The sequence below is a fragment of the Onychostruthus taczanowskii genome, unplaced genomic scaffold (assembly GCF_017590055.1).
Source record: "Onychostruthus taczanowskii isolate IOZ18803 unplaced genomic scaffold, ASM1759005v1 scaffold285, whole genome shotgun sequence".
NCBI lineage: Eukaryota > Metazoa > Chordata > Aves > Passeriformes > Passeridae > Onychostruthus > Onychostruthus taczanowskii.
The window spans coordinates 55865-73886 of NW_024500184.1; the positions used below are offsets into that span (position 1 = coordinate 55865).

At 39.1% G+C, this 18022-nt stretch overlaps 1 protein-coding gene across 1 annotated transcript in view; it reads left to right on the top strand.

Moving 5' to 3' along the window:
* Window positions 1-1642, top strand: part of ANKRD55 (ankyrin repeat domain 55) — a 47062-nt gene extending 45420 nt beyond the window's left edge. The window contains exon 11 of the mRNA XM_041408004.1: window positions 1054-1642. Within this exon, the coding sequence (XP_041263938.1) occupies window positions 1054-1307 (254 nt within the window). The 3' untranslated portion in view covers window positions 1308-1642. The remainder of the gene's footprint in view (window positions 1-1053) is intronic.
* The last annotated feature ends 16380 nt before the right edge of the window (window positions 1643-18022 follow it).

Below are 18022 nucleotides of genomic sequence, written 5' to 3' on the forward strand. Positions count from 1 at the left end.
ATCACAAATGCAATGAGAACATAACCAAGAAAAAATGAATGTTAAAAATTGCAAGAAGATTCTGTAGCCAAAATAGAGATGATGTAACTCCAGAAAGAACTCTTCACATGCTTAAACTATAAGAAACAAAATTGTTTGTATACAAAGAGCTTGTGAATAGAATAGAGATAAAATGAAAAGAAGCTAATGCAATTCACAATAAATTGACAGCACAGAAAAGTAGGTCTACAATTATGGTTTTGAATTCTCCTTTTCAAAAATCAGGAAATCAGTGAGTTGTCTGAATGAAGGAGCCTGCTGATTTCAATTTAAAGAAAATACAGAACTATATAGCTTTGGAGCACAAACAATGTTACACTGATGACTATGAGCTGGAAATAAAGGATGATCTAAATCCACAGGTTCTTACAAGACAACAACAGAGATACATAATGGGTGTGCCTCTCAAGTGTTTTGGTGTGTCTTGGTGTGCTGCTGGGTAATGGGCTAGTTTTGTGGCCTGTGAATAGCAGAGCACATGTGGACCTGCATTTATGATTGACTGTGCCTAGAGAAACCCAGACACAACATTCCACATTCTTCCTTTTCCTCTTCCTTAGATTTTGATCATCAATTACCTTCAGCGATAGAGCATTTTTGTTAGAAATAATATATTCCCATCGAACACTTCTGTAATAGTCAGCCTGTGATTTCTGATGAAAAAATATATTGTGAAAATTTCTCAAACAGACCAAGTCTGCTCCACACAAATGATGGGTTCTCTGCTTATCAAAAGTAAATCTTTGAACTTTTCAAGACTTACTGATCACTAAATCAAAAGTAAATCACTTAACACTGGAGTTGTTTCCTTCAGATGAAGATAACCCTTGCCAGGCTTATCTTCATCTGAATACAAAAATACAATATTTTATTAGTATTTTGATCACATTTTTCAAGTACAGGCTTGAGTACACACAGTAAGAGACTGCAGTTCAAAGGAAGTTGCAAAAACATTTGTAAAAATGCCATGTTTTCACTTTCTGTGCACTTTCTTTTTTTTCCTATTTTGTCTAGTTCAGCTGCCATCTCAGGATGCTAAGAAGTTTAAGTCCCTACGGACTGGTGCAGCTATTCTCCCACCAGCTCCAGTCTCCAGATCTCTGAAAACAGGACATTCTCAGAGTCAAATCCTCTATTCTCTTTTGCCTGGTCTATCTGGAGAGCATCTAAAACCAAGCTGCATCCTGCCTGCTATCCCAAACCAGAAGAAATCTAATCCTGAAGAGGATCTTGAAAAACCACTCACCAAATCAGATGCTGAAAATTAATTCATTACAGTGGCCTAAATTAGTTGAAATATGTCCAAGTGGCTGTTAAAAGACAACTTTACAGCTAAATCTCATTAATGTGCACTAATGATACTGTTGTGATCTGGAGCATAGCAAAAACCAAGATAAGACAGCGCATAACAAAAGCTGCACTGTGTGTGTATATATATGCATTTGCATTATAGTTTTCATGTATGATGAAACTACTTAATCAGCATTTAATGTGCAGTAAATTTATGTTGTGAATGGAACCCTCATAACATGATTTTGTTACAGCAATGTGCTGTTAAGAGTTTCATAGACAAAAGGAACAAAGAGTAAGGTTTTCTGCATGATTTAAAAGTTGGAACTAGGGAAAGAAAATTGACAGGGCTTCTCTGTAATTTGTAAATGCAAAGGTGCTGATTCTGATGCTGTGTGCTGTAAAAACAATCTTTTTAAGATTGAGAAAATAAACTCAAAAGGTAGCTTCAGCAACTGAAGTCTTTTTTCTCTTTGTTTTTCACACATTTTTTTAAATTGTATGTTCATGGGTTTTGTGAATTCAACAAGTTTAAAAAGTACAATGAAATAATTCCTGTGGAACAGGCACACCTTTAGTATTCACTGTTGAAAATTGTTCATTTCACAGACAGATTTATGTCTTATTTAATTCCTCCTACTCCACAATGACAAAAATGCAATTGGTACTCTTATCTTCATAAAATAAGGACTGCACAGTCCTGAGTTTTTAGGCATTGTTTCACTTTGATCACTGAACTGGGGGAAATTTAACTAGACTACTGTTCAGTCAAGAACCTTTATGAGTGGTATAAGCCTTCAACTAAACATTGCACAAGACTGTCCTTTCCTAGAGGCTAACAAACACATCAGCGTTTGCTTGCTTCAGTGTTCTTATGTAAATCTTGCTGCAATTGCTTTACAGGCTTCTCCACTTCTGATTATAGAGGGGCTGTGGGCTGGGGGAGGTTGTCCTCTTTTGTCACACTTCTGTATCACCACTTCTAGTAAGTCGGTCCAAAATTAGCTTTACATCAACAGCTCATTCAACAAGGACATGGCACTTCTGCTTATCTCTAGATAAATGTCTTATTAGCTGTACAAACATTTATTTTGCTGTGTCACAGTAAAAGACAAACGTGACATGAAGATAATCATGTTCCAGTAGCTGCAGTTTCCAATTTCCTTGCGCTAACGACTGTAAATAGGATGGCTGGTGGCTGTCACAGACAGTCCCAGAAAGAAAAAAGCAGAGCACAACAACAGCTGCTCTGATGCAACACAGGGAGAGGGAACTTTTGCACGCAAATAAAATAATGCTTTATTTTTAACCATCTCCCCCAAATGTCATGGTATAAACTCAAATTCAACAAGTGATGTAAACATCTAGCTTCTTGATGAAAAACATAAAACTAAAATGCTCATGTGCTTGGACCTTCCAGAGAACCTGCTCCCTGAGGCTAAATGCAAAAAACACTGCATGACAGATGCATGCACTTTTAAAGGAAAAATCAGATCTGGCATGCTCTGTCTTTGCACCTGAGCAGTCCTGTTCAGGCCAACCTCACTGAAAAGTCCAGAATTTCTCCTGCAGTATAGCAGACTGGTATTTGCTCCACAAGGTCACTGGCTGAGCTGCTCTCTCTACTCTACAGAGCCCCTGAGATTCTTTGCTTGAAACTCTACCTTTGCAAGTCCCAAAATCTCTGTCCTGACTTATGCCATTTTGTATCTGTGTGGCCTCATACAATAGACAAATGGTTCATAAGTTATTTCCTAGAAACAATAAAACTTCAGCACAGACTTTATGCCACTACCATTTGGTAAAAATAAAATTATTTTGGTTTGCACAGATTGTACAGAAGAGAAGGGAAATCTAATTCCTACAGCTCTGGCCGTAATAAGAATGAGGTTTGTCTTCACAGAATGAAAGCCTAAAGTAACCATTCTGGCAGAGATTAATTATCTTTAGTTCAACAACTGCTTGGGAATGGGTACAGCATGTGGAAGTGAGGGAAGACCAAATGGCACAGCAAGGAAAGCCTAGTGAGGTCAAACATCTGTAACTCCTTTTCCACATTAGCCCTTTTCAGTGGGTATGGAAGCCATGCCTTTAGCTGTCTACTGGGATGCCTCAAACGAGGCTGGTCACATGATGCAACTCCAGATCTTCCTGAATAGAAGGGGATCCTCACTGCTACTGCTGGATTTTAGAGAGGTAGTGGATCTCTCTCATTTCTTGCATTACCCTGCAGGTCCAGGAGTCCTGGGCTGCCTAATGGCAACCGTGAAAGCTGTGATGGCACTCATTTGTTTGCCAGCTGCTGTTCTATGCCAGAGAGGAAGATAGAGCAGTCTGTGTTGGCTTCCCATAGAAGCTCGAACAAATTTAAAATGTTTCCAGTATTACAGCAAGAAAGAAAGGGAGAGAAATTCCCCCATGCCTTAGGTTAGACACTTCCATTCCCAGAAAAGAAGCAATCAGATTTCTGGTTTTCCTGTTGAGCAGTGTTTTGTTAAGGCAGCATGGGTGAACAAAGCTGAATAATGAACAATTTCTGATCAAAGATAACATTGTCTTTAAAATTAAATTCCTTTTAAAAATGTAGAATTTCAGGCGCAGTCACTTGTTACCATGCATGTTACCACTGTCTACACAATATACTTGCATGACAGAAGGTTAGGTGAATTTTTCCTATCATTTACCCTTTTTTTCTTCATCTTCTACTTGGAATTAATGTTTTTTTTCCAGGGGTCTGCCACCCAAGAAAGGCTTTTTCAGAACAGGAATGCAAATCCAACTGCCTGTTCAAAGGTAAGCATAGAATACAGTTCTTACCTGAACAGTCTTAGGAGCTGGTAATCTGAGTTAAGTTCCAGGCCACTTTTCTAATGTGTTTTTTCTGTAGACTGCCAATAAGGAAGGAGTTTGTGATTTACCAAATATAGATCTTTCAAAAATTAATCCTCATAGAAAGCATTAAAAATTATTCTCAGAAACGTTCCCACCAGAAAGTATTCTTATCTTTTGAATTTGGTTGCCAATTCTACAGTAAAGGAACATGACAAATTAAGATGAAGTATTTCACCTTCATTGGAGAGCAGACTGTTGACTGCAGCATACTGCATGAAAGATAACAAATGAACCAATACCTACTTAAGCTAGTCTGACCTCTTGCTCAGACCTTTCCTGGAAGATAATGGCAGGGGAGACAATAAAAGGCTAACATTGTTGATTAGCAGTTGCCAAGAAATGTCTGGTCGGTAGGTCATGACAGATTTTTTTTCCCCTCTGTCTAATGATTAAATAATCCTGGCACATTCTTCTCTGACACTAGCTGAGTGTTTATTCACAGAGTGTGAAGTATTCAGGTGTCTGCGGAGTTCAGCTTGGCACAGGGAGCTAAGAAAATATATATGCACAAAGGATATATTTTCTGAACAAAACACACCTCACTGGCATAGGTTCGACATATCTCCTCACTGGCATAGGCTCAACATTCCTTATACCATTCCTATGAACATGATTTCAAAATGCTTTTAAAAGTAGCCTTTATTCCAGTGGACCATTTTCTTATACATTCATGCTGAATGGACTGGTCCACTCTACGAGTAAACTATGCAGGTGATTAGCCTCAGTCCATTATTTAAAACAGAGAAAAACATTCACATGTATAACAAAAGATCACCACTATTATGATGACCTTTCAAAGGCTGTTCTATTGCTGAGCAAAATATCTGATGAGCAGGCTAATTTTCTTGTATAAATACCCACAGAGGAAGCTACATCCTCTAAAATTCAGTCCTAATAAAGCATTTTAAATACCTCTACCACTGGCAAAGGTGGAGATCTCTGTTCCCTCACCACTTAACAGACTGCATTCTGCTACCTTCACCAAGGGATTGTCACCAATCCATATATTTTTCCACTGCAAAACACCAGAAGCATCATAGCTATCACTTTAGCTAGGGACATTAAAAGCATATCAACTCTTCAAACAATTGTGAGAGGACTTAAAGAGCTCATGTGGTCATACAGTCATGGCTCATCACACTTCTTCCTCTGCATTGGCATCTTCATAACGATTTAGGAGAAATATTGCAAGTATACTTTATTTACCTTTGTATTTTAAAGGTTGAAATTTTTTCTCATTATTTTTATAGGGTTTTCTGATGATTCAGACAATCACAGGAAATTCCTTAGATTCTGAGATTTTTCTGTGCTGGCCCTATTTGTGCAAAAGCTCACCATTATAACAGAGGTAGTTTAGACCAGTTTGTTTGGTGTCCAGCCTCAGAGCCACCTCAGACCAAGGGCATGGATGAGTACTTGATGTAAAGCAGTTGACACAGAGACACAAATTAACCCCATGCCTGTCAGGATCCTAAAGTCCAACTTTTCCTCACAGACAGCCAACACTGACAAGGGTCTGCCCGATGCAGCTGCTACTGAGCTTGGTAAGGTCACACAGTCACAGAATCGCTGAATGGTCAGGTTGGAAGGGACCACACTGGGTCATCTGATCCAGCATCTCTGCTCACTCACATTGTACAGCCTTCTGTAGTTAAGCTTCCATTTCCATCTCACTGTTTGTGGTGCTTTAGGTTACTTGGCATCATGATGTAACTTTCTGTGGCTCTGTAAACACTAGAAAAACCTGCAGAGTCAGGGGTACGTTCATACCTGTCTAAGAGTATTATACGTGCCTTCCTGCACCTTTGCACAGATTTCTACGCTCAGCATGTGGAATTCCATCCTCTAGAAGAAGAATGTGCCAGAGTTCCTTGTATCACACAAGAGGAGACTGAAGCTGTCTGAACGCACTAATGCACTAAGAAAAGGCTTGGTTCGGTTCTCCCAATGTATCTCCGTAGCCATCATCACCACTACAAAAGACCCCACAGTCACAGCTTTTCCTTTCAAGATTACATCAGGAAGATTAGTCAGTAAGAGTAGAACTGAGGAGAAGGAGCAGGAGAAGCAGATCCCCTTCTCACACACAGTGCCTTCAGCTATACTTTCTCACTGTCCTTCTATTGCCTTCTCTTCTGTTGGAGCTATTTATGCCAGATAAATTTACATCAGAATTTTATTGTATTCACTACTGCATAAATACCTGCTGTACAGTTAATCAAATGCTGCATTTATGGGCACTTTAAAAGCACAGCTAAAGCCTCTCCTGTACTGTTCCTGATGCAGATCTCATACTACTTACTTTCAGAAATGAAAAAAATCAATATGTAAGGACTTACAGCGAAATTACTCCTTTACTGGAGTAGTTCTTCTTAATTCAGACATCATCTTCTTAACTGAGGCAATTGTTATACACAATAGAAAGAAATACTTTTCCGAATTCTTTTTCACAAATAAAATTTCATTTTACTGTCAGATTTATCAACACGCATTTTCAATATTGTTTTTGTAGATATAAGATCAGCACATGTCAAACAAAGGTAAAAAGAACATTGTAAAACTGGCAGGAATCAGGGTAAGTTCTTTATGCAAATAAAAAAAACAAGTACCAGTTTTTGCATGCTTCTGGTGTTTTCTGGTAAGGTGGCAGACAGGAAGATAGTCTGCTTTCACAGAGGTTTTATTTTCCTCTCAGCTTTTATGTGGTGATAGCAAATGGTTACTAAAATCCATAGAGATCTCATAGCCAACTGGAGGATATATGTTCTAATGAAATTAAGCATTTAACATAAAATTAGTCATTCCATAACTGCACACTTCCTCATAGGTTAGTAAATAGTATTAGCCCAATGTCACATACGAAGAAACTAAGGCAGAGAGATTAGACAATAAATTTCCAATAGTGGCTTCTTAGAACTGTGGCTGGTGGGAGCTAACTTTAGTGCTCAGTGTTAAACCTCCAGAATGTGGCTTATATATTCCCTTCTTACGGGAACTTGCTTTGAGTGTTCTGTATTTATGACAATCAGGTGGAGGAATGCAGGAAGCAATTTAAGGGCTGAAACATAAAGATGATGAATTATTTTTCTCAGGGTACAGTGCAGAGAGTCAGAGTCTGACAGCAGAGCCTGACCGTTGGCTATGCTTACTCTTGACCAAAAACCACCTTGGCCAGCTCAGGTGCAAGGCTGCTGCTGGGGAATACGTAGTAGTTACAGTGCTGTCACCAGCAGACTGGAAAGCAACATTACCCACGGCTATGGACAGTTCACACAGGACGCTGGGAATCTTAGCCTGGAACCACAACTTCAGAGCAGTAGGAAAGGACTGGAAACAGCCTATATCTTCAGAAAAATTAAGTGGAACCTTCTCTTGGCAATTACTTTGTGTGAATACTCTCTGGACTAGGAAAGTACAGAGCTGCCAGCTGAGACTAGCTCTTTGTGTCCTTAATACTCCTTGTCCTCTCATCTCCGTAATCTCCTTAGATGATGGAAAAGAATAGGCAGGGTTTTTGGAGTCACAGTACCACTCTGCCCTCCCAAACTACAGAAAAGAGATTCAACAAACTAATCCGTAAAGAGCACATTCCAGTTGCTCTCCTGACACATTTTGTAAACTCTAACTGAACCCATCACATAACACTCATCATCACAATGGATGGTTTTGTTTCACGTTCCCCAGCTGATCCAAATTAAACTGCTGCCTTGTAGTAGTCTCATGAAGGGACACCAGACATGGTACTTGTGGTCAGCACAACCTCTCTTGAGCAGCACCCTTTGGTAAGCACCTTGGCATAACATTTTCACCCCAGAAAAGATGCTGGGTGAACAGCACTTGAGAATGCACAGCTGTATTTACAGCTTCACTATAGCAAAGTGATAAAGGCATGATGAGGTTGTCATGTTCTCCATTTTTACCAAATGGAAAACTCTCATCGTAAAGTCTAAATCACAAGTTTATTTGTTCTTTAACTTGTCTTTAAAATTAAAAAGGCCAGTGCTTACAACTGGCTTCTGTGAGCTGAACCAAAATCAAACTCAAACCACAGAGGCCACTGGAAAGCTATAGCATGAGTTCAGTTCTTACTGACACACTCTACTTTACAGAGGCCACTGGAAAGCTATAGCATGAGTTCAGTTCTTACTGACACACTCTACTTTACGCAACAGGCTGGTGTGAAAATTTGTTTGTGTTAATGTGTCAACCAAATGATATGAAAATAAAATCCACATTAGCTAACTCCCTTGTTTAACATTCTACCTCCATAATACAAGTTTGCTAATGCAAATGTTGAGCTAAACTCAATAATTGAGACAGTTCAAACTAACAAGAACTAATTGCTTCAAGTGATGATTTAAACTATCCTAATTTAAATAATGAAATTTTCTCTGTACTAGATGTCATGTTTTTATGGTTTTCTTTTTTCTTCTCTTACACCAGTAGAAGCTTTAGTTGCCTCTTAGCCCATCTTCTCAACTCTGTCAAAACATTAATTCATATGCATTTCTGCAACATTACAATCTGCACGAGCATGATAAATTCTGCATTCCACACAGCAGTTTGGGTGGGGGTTTTCTGTCAGTTGCTATGCATAACCACGTAGTATTATTTAAATAGCAATATTACAGTGGCAGCCAGGTTGATTTTTTTTATTCCAAATGTTTTTCAAGAAAACATTAAATCCCTCAGCTGACTGAAGCTGAGAGATGTCTGACATTTGTGTCAAAATGTTCTCTAAATTAAGAGACCTACAAAGAAATGCCACCACAGATGTGAACTACTTCCTTTCAAGCTTGTCTACCAAGAATTTCAAACCTAGTGTTAGTCAGAAAAATTGTCTCTCAAGCTATTTTTAAATACATTTTCATAACAGAAATCAAGTCTCAGGTCAAAAGAGAATTTTTACAGGGAAAAACATACTAGAGAATGGCCAAAGCTCAGAGTGTTTAACATACCTACTGCCATAAAAGACAGAAAAAATGTTTTTATAAAGACATCAACAACATTGATGCATCATTTACTGCATATGGGGAGAAACATTGTGACAAAGGAGAATACAGAAGAGGTACTTACTGCCTTGTTTGTCTTTGTCTTTAACAGCAATACCAGTTTTTCTCTAGATACCTAGCCAGCTGAGCTGGAGGACAGGGATGGGGAGAAGAATGAAGCTCCCTTAATCCAAGGGGACATAGTCAGTTACCTGATGCCCCACACGTTTATGGGATTAGATGAAACCCACCCAAGGGTACTGAGGGATCTGGCAAAATAGCTCACCAAGACACTTTCTGTCACTTATCAGCAATCCCGGCTAACAAGACTGGTCCCAGTTAACAGGAGGTTAGCAAATATGATGCCCAAATACAAGACAGGCTGGCAGGAGGATCTGGGGAACTATAGTTAGCCTGGCCTTGATGCTGAGAAGGTCATGGAATAGGTGATCTTAAGTGCATCACACCGCACTTGCAGGAGCACCAGGAGATCAGGCCTAGCCTGCATGGATTTATAAAAGGCAGGTCCTGCTTGACCACCCAATCTCCGGAGGAAGAAGCTGTGGAGACTGACTTCTGTAAAGCCTTTGACACCATTTCCCAATATTCTCCTGGAAAAGCTTGGACAAGTGCTCTGTTCACTGCCTGGTAAAATCTGCCTGGATGGCTGGGCCCAGTGGGTGGTGGTGAGTGGAGCTACATCCAGCTGGTGGCTGGTCACGGGTCGGGTTCCCAGGGCTCAGTATTGGGGGCATTTCTGTTTAATGTCTTTATCAATGATCTGGACGAGGGGATTGAGTGCACCCTCAGGCCCTTCACAAATGACACCAAAGATGAGTGTGAATGTTGATCTGCTGGAGGACAGAAAGGCTCTGCAGAGGGATCTGGACAGGATAGATCAAGAGGCTGAGGCCAACAGTGTGAGGTTCAAAAAGGCCAAGTGCCAGGTCCTGTCCTTGGATCATAACAGTCCCAGGCTGGGGGCAGAGTGGCTGGAAAGCTGCCCTGTGGAAAAGGACCTGGGGGTGCTGGTGACAGCAGCTGAACATGAGCCAGGCTGTGCCCAGGTGGCCAAGAAGGCCAATGGCATCCTGGCCTGGATCAGCAATGGTGTGGCAGCAGGGCCAGGGCAGGGATTGTCCCCTGTGCTGGGCACTGGTGAGGCCACAGCTCCAGTGCTGTGTCCAGTGCTGGGCCCTCACTGCAGGAAAGACACTGAGGAGCTGGAGAGAGTGCAGAGAAGGGCAGTGAGGCTGGGGCAGGGTCTGGAGCACAAGTCCTGTGAGGAGCAGCTGAGGGAGCTGGGGGTGTTTATCCTGGAGAAAAGGAGGCTCAGGGGAGACATTATCACTCTCTACAACTGCCTGAAAGGAGGCTGTGGCCATTTCAGGTGGGGGTAACCCCCTCTCTGAAGTAACAAGAAATTGAACAAGAGGAAACAACTTCAAGATGCACCGGGAGAGGTTTACATTGCATACTAGGAAAAATTTCTCCATGGAAAGAGCTGTCAAGCATTGGCACAGACTACCCAGGGAAGTGGCAGGTCACCATCCCTGAGAATTTTTAAAAGCAAACCTTGATGTCATACTTCATGACATGATTTAGTGGTAGACTTGGTAGTTCTAGGTTAACAGTTGGACTCAATGATCTTAGGGGTCTTTTCCAACCTGAAAAATTCTGTGATTCTATAACAATTTTTATTAGACAACCTTTTTGATTTCTTCAAGAGTCTGAATTTTGCAGTATTCCTTTTGTCTGTTTATGGGTGACTCCTGAAATCTGGCACACTGATCCTCCAGCTGTTATCTACATGGTAGGATGAAGAGTAGTAAACCCTCAATGTGAACAACAGAGAGTAATAGTGATGTACTATTGGAAATTATAACACATGAAATCAGTAAAACAACAATGTCACAATATTAAGCACCTGCAATTAGTTGCAGTGTACCACCTCACTGTATTGGCATGCATTTGTTCGGGCATTATATTTTTGGACTAAAACTTTCAGTTTGTCATTTTAAAACTGATTACCCAATCTTCCTGAGCAGGTCTCTCAGAGTGTGTAGTTTTGTCTGTGCAGTGACTAAGAAAACATTGAATGCGAATACCTGGTGATGTGAGGTAGTTGGGTGTGGTTTTGTTTTGTTTTTAATGGTAAAGGAGTGTCAGCTAAAAGTTGAACATGCATCTTGGAAAACACAAATGTTTGTCTCAGATCATCAGTTAATTTCTGCTGTGTACTCTGAAAAAAAAAAGTCACCTGCTTTATAAAAATGGTATATCACATTTACTTATTTTAGTGGTGTTTTTGATAGATTAGTAAGATACATTAATTTAAAACCAGAACTTGCTTTCTGAAGCTTTTTCACCCCAACCTCTGCAAAGAGGAAATTGTAGGGCCTAGTTCAACAGAATAGAGCAGCAGAGCAACAAAATGGAACTCTGCATGATGCTCTGAGTCCCATGTGTCCACACAGAAGCATTGCTGGAAAGCTCTTGCAAGGGGGAAGGAAGGAACTGAGGAACAGCCACATGATGCACTGTTTCCAAGGTGAACCTCGCAATGTGATTTGAGTTAATTTAAGAATTTTCAGGGAGGTAAATCCTGAATGTAGGAAAGTATTCACAGCGTAGTTGTGAGAGCAACTATTGCATGGACCCTAAGTGACCAGCAAATAAATCTGAGTAAGATCCATGAGAGATAAGCAGCATGGTCTCTGACTTGGTCTGATTATTTTTCAGGGTTATGCTTCCTACATACAAAGAAACAAGCACTAGAATCAAGTTTCTGTATTCAAAAATGGGAAATTCTTTCCAGGCAGACCCAGAGAAGCTAATTGTTTCTCTTCCCACTGTCATCCTAATAGAGTCTCTCCCGGTGGATTCCTGGCCGTTCCTTCTGCAGTGATCTGGTTTTCACATCACCTGTTCATATTGACCAGCACCAACATAGCTGGCTCACACACCACCCAGGAATGTTTTCTATTTACACCCAAGCTGTTTAGCATCATACAGCTATGCCATAAAATGCCAGGACAATGCTAATAGTTTTGACTTTCTGGGAATACTTACCCAGTTTCAATTAAGATCTCACCAGTGAGTACTTTAAATAGTGTCTAGCAGGAGTTTCGGAAAGTAAGTAATAAATATGTTTATGAAGGAGTTCAATGCCACAGAGCAGCAGGGCACATGACAGTAATCTGTACTGTGATTATAAAAGAACAACCATTTAGGGTGTGGTTCATGCAGTTGGCTTATACAGAAAAAAAAAAAAAAGGCAGATTCCATTATGCAAAATATTCTTTCACTTTGCAGTCAGCATAACTGGAAATATAGCTTGTGGCAGAAGCCAGCATTGTCTCAGACTGCATTCATCCTCTCCCAAGCTGCAGGCAAATCTTTTGCTATTCATTCTTGTTCCATTAGGCTCCAATTGCACTAAAGTGCATCTTTTATACATAAGATGTGAGTACTTATTTAACTGTTTGTAATTTATTCCCTCATATCAAAGTAGTACCTAGGCATTCCACTGAAGATTTAAACCTCATTGTGCTTCTTACTTTGCAAATATGTTACAATAAATAGACCCTGTTATCCCCAAATTTATAACTGAAATAAGCAGGCTACACAGAGGGGGAAAATGAAACTATTTTGGTGAAGGTGATAGAGCAAAGATATCTTAGTTGGTTTCTTGATTCAGGCATGCATGATGCCCATTTGCAGTTAATTACTGAAAATGGTGGTGTTCTCAAGTCATCCATTAATATCGGTCACTGGTGATCTGACACATAGAATCCTTGTAGTGCTGACAAGCCCTTTTGAACAGTTCACTATTTCACCCTAGGAGGGGCTGCATTTTAGCAGTGGATAAAGCATCATTATCACATATGCACGATTCCTTAGACATTATCTAACTATTAACGATTTAAATTAATGGTAATAGCCCATGCTCCTTGAAACATGTCAGCAATGTATGTAAACTACGAAACATACGCTCTTTCAGCTTAAGTCTTTTGAAAAATCTTTTACAGAGTGCTCTTTAGTCTTCCTGCAAAGCATCTCTCACCCTTCACCTCATTCCTGTTACTATTTTTAGAAGCCAGAGATGTAAACATTTTGTCTAAAATAGGAGCTTGCAAGACCAGTTGAAAAGTACAGCTGTTGGAATGCTTGCATATGCTCATATAAAATGATTGTAGAGGAGCATGGGGCCAGTCAGAATCAAGCACCAACCTAGCTTCTGATGTTCCAGTCAATTATAAAACAACGTTTGTAGAGCTCTGGGATGCAACTGCACTGCAAAATATACTAGTAGATAAGTGCAGCAGGACTGTTAGAACCCTTTATGTCTTGTGTCACAAGAGCCTCAAGATATATTGTGTAAAAATTCTTCATGTTTGTTAGCAATTCAAAACATTTTTTAGAATTTTATAATCTTTTTTTAGGCTCATTTACACTTCTGAGGTGAAGAAAAAAATGAAATACACGCTAGACTAATTTGCTGCAAGGCTTATATGGGTGTTTCTCTTAGAGAAGAACATTACAAGAAGTAAAGAGGAAATGCTGTAATCAGCATGGCACAAGCTTTGAATGATTTAATGTGGAAAGTGAAAATACAAACACAAATATCTTTCTCCCCAAATACTTCTTGGCTTCTTTAAAAGAAAGTCCAATTTGTGTCTGAACAGTATTTCTGATGTAGTTCAAATGTTTATATTTTTTTAAAATAACAAAAAAAATATATCTTTATGTTCCCCAGCACTTTAGAAAAAAAAAAAGTTTCTCTGTCATAGGGTTTGAGGCTTAAGGCCAGCTAGAAAGTGTGGCAGCTGCTCAACAACTATTTGAGGTGAATTGTAGACAAAAGTACTTTTATACATGGAAATTTACTCCTCCCATTTCAAACCAGAAAAGCAGGCAAGATGCCAGGAGCTACACGCTATGAGCATCTTTTGAAGGGGGAATTCACCTGCCAAATCATGAGCTCGTTGAGCACTGCATGACTTTCTACACCCACTTTTCCAGAGTACACTCTGAAACAGCTTCTGTGTCTCTGAAACACAGGCTCCTGCTTGTGTTGCAGCCTGGAAAGATTACAAACCATAACCTGCTCCCACGATCCTTCCCTGGACTTTTCCCACCAATATTATTTGAGTGTGTTCCGTGTCCTGTATAATAATTTTTTTACTCATACAGAGACTCCTATCACATTACACTGCCCACAGCCTTTCTATCACATTACACTGCCCACAGCCTTTCTTAACATAAGATTGAAAAGTTTCAGAAACCTCTATGACAGCTTTCTAAACTCCACTGACTTCAGTCCATTCAGAACTGATTTAAGGCCTGATTTAGATGAACCAGTGGACGAATAAAATGGGAAGGCAGACTTCTTGCTACCAATAATTATTTAACCACAAAGTTTAGATCAATGTTGCTAATTCATTTCTTATCTGTATTTCGTGGCATTGAATTGTTTCAGTGGAAATGTAGTAGTCTGTCTGCTGAGAATACTACCTAGGTAAAACTTGAGAGTGAGCCACAAAATACACAAGTAGAAAGCTACAGCTTTTCTTCTTTCTGACAATAGATTACACAGGTGGAGTAAAGCACCATCCTCATTACCCTTAAAAGTAAACCACATCAGCATAACTCCCCCTTAGCTTCACTGGTTTCCCAACACTAAGTGCATGAAGAGTGTGTGCTTTCCAGTCTTGCAGAGGTATTAATCAATATATTTAGACTATAAACCCTGCATATTGAACAGAGGCTGAAGAAGTCGTGCTACTGGCATAAAGCACTACCAAAACCATTGTGTTTGTCTTTATAACTCAAAGCTTCCACAAGCCTCCACAGCATGCAAATATGGTGAGAAAATCAGGAGAAAAACTACAGAAAATGTTGCAGTGGGGTTTTTTCCACTTTTTAAAGAATTCTTATCTTGGAATTGAGCACTATTTTGCTCTTCCTGTAATCTGAAGGAGCTGTTTGTTTTCTCAGTTGTAACTGTCAGCCACAGTTAACATGAATACAGAGCTGCATGAAGCAGGAGAGAAGGCCTGGAGTACTTCTTCACAGCAGATTTATTTTACAGACTATGCCTCTTGCTTCTGCTTTTATGCCACAGTCAAAGCAACACAAAGCAAGGGTCAACCGTGGCATCTAAGAGATCTCTATGATAATCAAGAAGTGCAGCCATGAAAGAAACCCCTTTTGAAACATATTATTCCAGTGGTATCTTGTTTCATTATAGCTCAAAAAAAAAAAAAAAAAAAAAAAAAAGAAATCGGCATTCTTTGGAAATGTGCTGAATGTGAGGAAAATGGAACATTCTTCCCCATCTGCTGGAAATACTCTAAAGTAAACAAGGGTGCTAAGTACTGGGCAGAAATACTGGAAGTAATTTTTAAAAATAACAGAAAGGCAGACGCCAATGGAGGCCCCTGGTCACCCGCCTAGGCTTAGCACTGGAAAGAAATTACGGTTTGGGATACTAAGTCTACAGATAGATGCCAGATGGCTAATCTTGGTTAGCAGAGAACACAAAGGGCTTTGCTTGATGATCAGGTTTAGCAAAATAACAGATGTCCCAAAAAAATGAAAATTTTACAGATTCTGAAAAGTCTGGAGTCTGTAAACTTATACAGTCTGGCTCACAAATTCAAACCTTTTTTTAAATGCAAGGTCTTGCTTAGATGTTGACTGTTGTCTAGGAAATACAGGCTGCTAGGAAAAGCTTTCACAAACTTGTCCTTGAGAAGAAGGGTGCAGGGTTTGACTCTGCTACTAGTACACTACAACCAATTAGACTAAGATGATAAAATTATCTAAACTCCTCTTGGTGTCATTAGATGGGCTAAGAAGCATTTCCTATACCTACATTAGACAAAACAATGCTTGCTATATCTAAAATGGTCACCTAATATACCTTTGAAAAGTCAGCAAATACTATAATCAGTAAGAATCCAAAGAAGTCTGCTAGGTAATACAACACATTCATGACAATTAGAGAAATATATTTGGTCTCACAGAAGATTCGGTTATATGCCCATTGTACCAATGTAATCAAAAAACAACAGAAACCCCAGAGGTCCTGGTGTAAGAAGTAGAGAAGGTTGAATGTTGAAACTTGGTGGGGTTTTAAAGAAATCTATTGCTTAAAGCAATTTATTTGAAGCATTATTTGTGTAAGGTAAACAATAAAAGATATTTCCTTTTTCTTACAGTAGCTAAAATTTATACAGTACCCCAATATTGTTGACAGAGGCACAATGCCCTGTGTATCTCTCCAATAATCCTGTTACTTGTGTTTTCCTCCTTTTACCTTGACAGTTTTTCACCCTTTTTACATAACCTACTTTGTTATTATCAGTGAGTCTTTTTTTAGAACTGGGGTTTGACTCAAATCGGAAGTGGATTCACTGTTCTTCCCTTCCTTTCAAGATGTGTGTCGGTCCGTCAAGCAGTTGGCATCCTGTCTTTCACCATTACACTGTAGCTTCATTTCATAAAGAAATTGACACTAGTATTGTCATCCCTGTTTCAAAAATCAACTGTAATTTGAAAAGACACATATTGTTTAATATGCACCATTAAAGGCTGAAAATGTAGAGGACCTCTACAACTGTGACATTTCTTTACAGCTTGGCTAGATTGCATTTACTCACCTGGACATTTTTGGAAAACTGAAGATGAAAACTGACCTTCTAGAAGACAATGGAAAAATAATTAACTTCACTGAGTACAGAATTTCTCTTTACTTCTTCTTTTATCCATCACACTTTTCCAAGGAAACACCATTTTTTCAGTCTCCATTTGTACATAAGCAATATCACAAAGTATTATTTGGGCATTACAATTTGTGTTCACAAAACAGATTAATCTCCCTTGCAGAAAATCACGTCTGTCAGAGGTGACTTTTTTCGTCTGCATTTTGGGCTCATCTAGAATAAAAAAATTTTTTTTAAAAAAGTTCTACAAACAGGCACAAATAGATCAAACTCATTCAACATACATATAGTGCATTAACAATATCAAGTTTTATACAGCTTTACAGCTTAAGAAGGTTCCTGCTGAAGTAAAGACTCTTTTACCTGATATAGGTTTTATGTACCCTAGAAAACTTTTCCTCCTTAGTTAATACAACAACATATGAAAAGGAAAAAACAATACCATTGTGTCTTGAAATTACTTTTCTACCAATATTTTATAAAGTTTCTGAATAGTTCAAAGTACTTTCACAATGATACAATTTTTCTCTTAGTAACTCAAAATATCTTGCCCGTTTTAACTACAAATCGGTATTTTCTTCTTATTGATTTCTGAGTACCAACTTGTCTTAAGAGCACAGTGACAGATTTATTTCCATTCTTTATAAATAAGTGGGATTAGCAGAGGTCAGATAAATTTTGCAGGATTCAACAAGGGAGTCCACACCAGCTATTATTGAACTCAACAGCAAATATCTATTTATTTAAATAAGAATTAGGGTTAAAATAAAATCATACTTTTGTTTAACTTTCTAATAATGGCTGAAGATTTAAATCCTCAGAGAACATCCCTACTCTACAGGGTCTACTAATAAAACACACATTGGCTTTGCTGGTCTAGATTTTCATCAGTAAGTTTCACTTCATGGTTCAGGAACCAAATCTGCCAGGCCTTAATATGACGAAAATCTAGCTGTGAGTCTTCAGAATAATCAAACCACCAAGATAACATCACTTTACTACAAATGACAGCACTGGAAACATACTGGTCAAGTTGACCCTGACCATTTTGAGGGGAAAAAAGCAAAACCAAGGAATTCT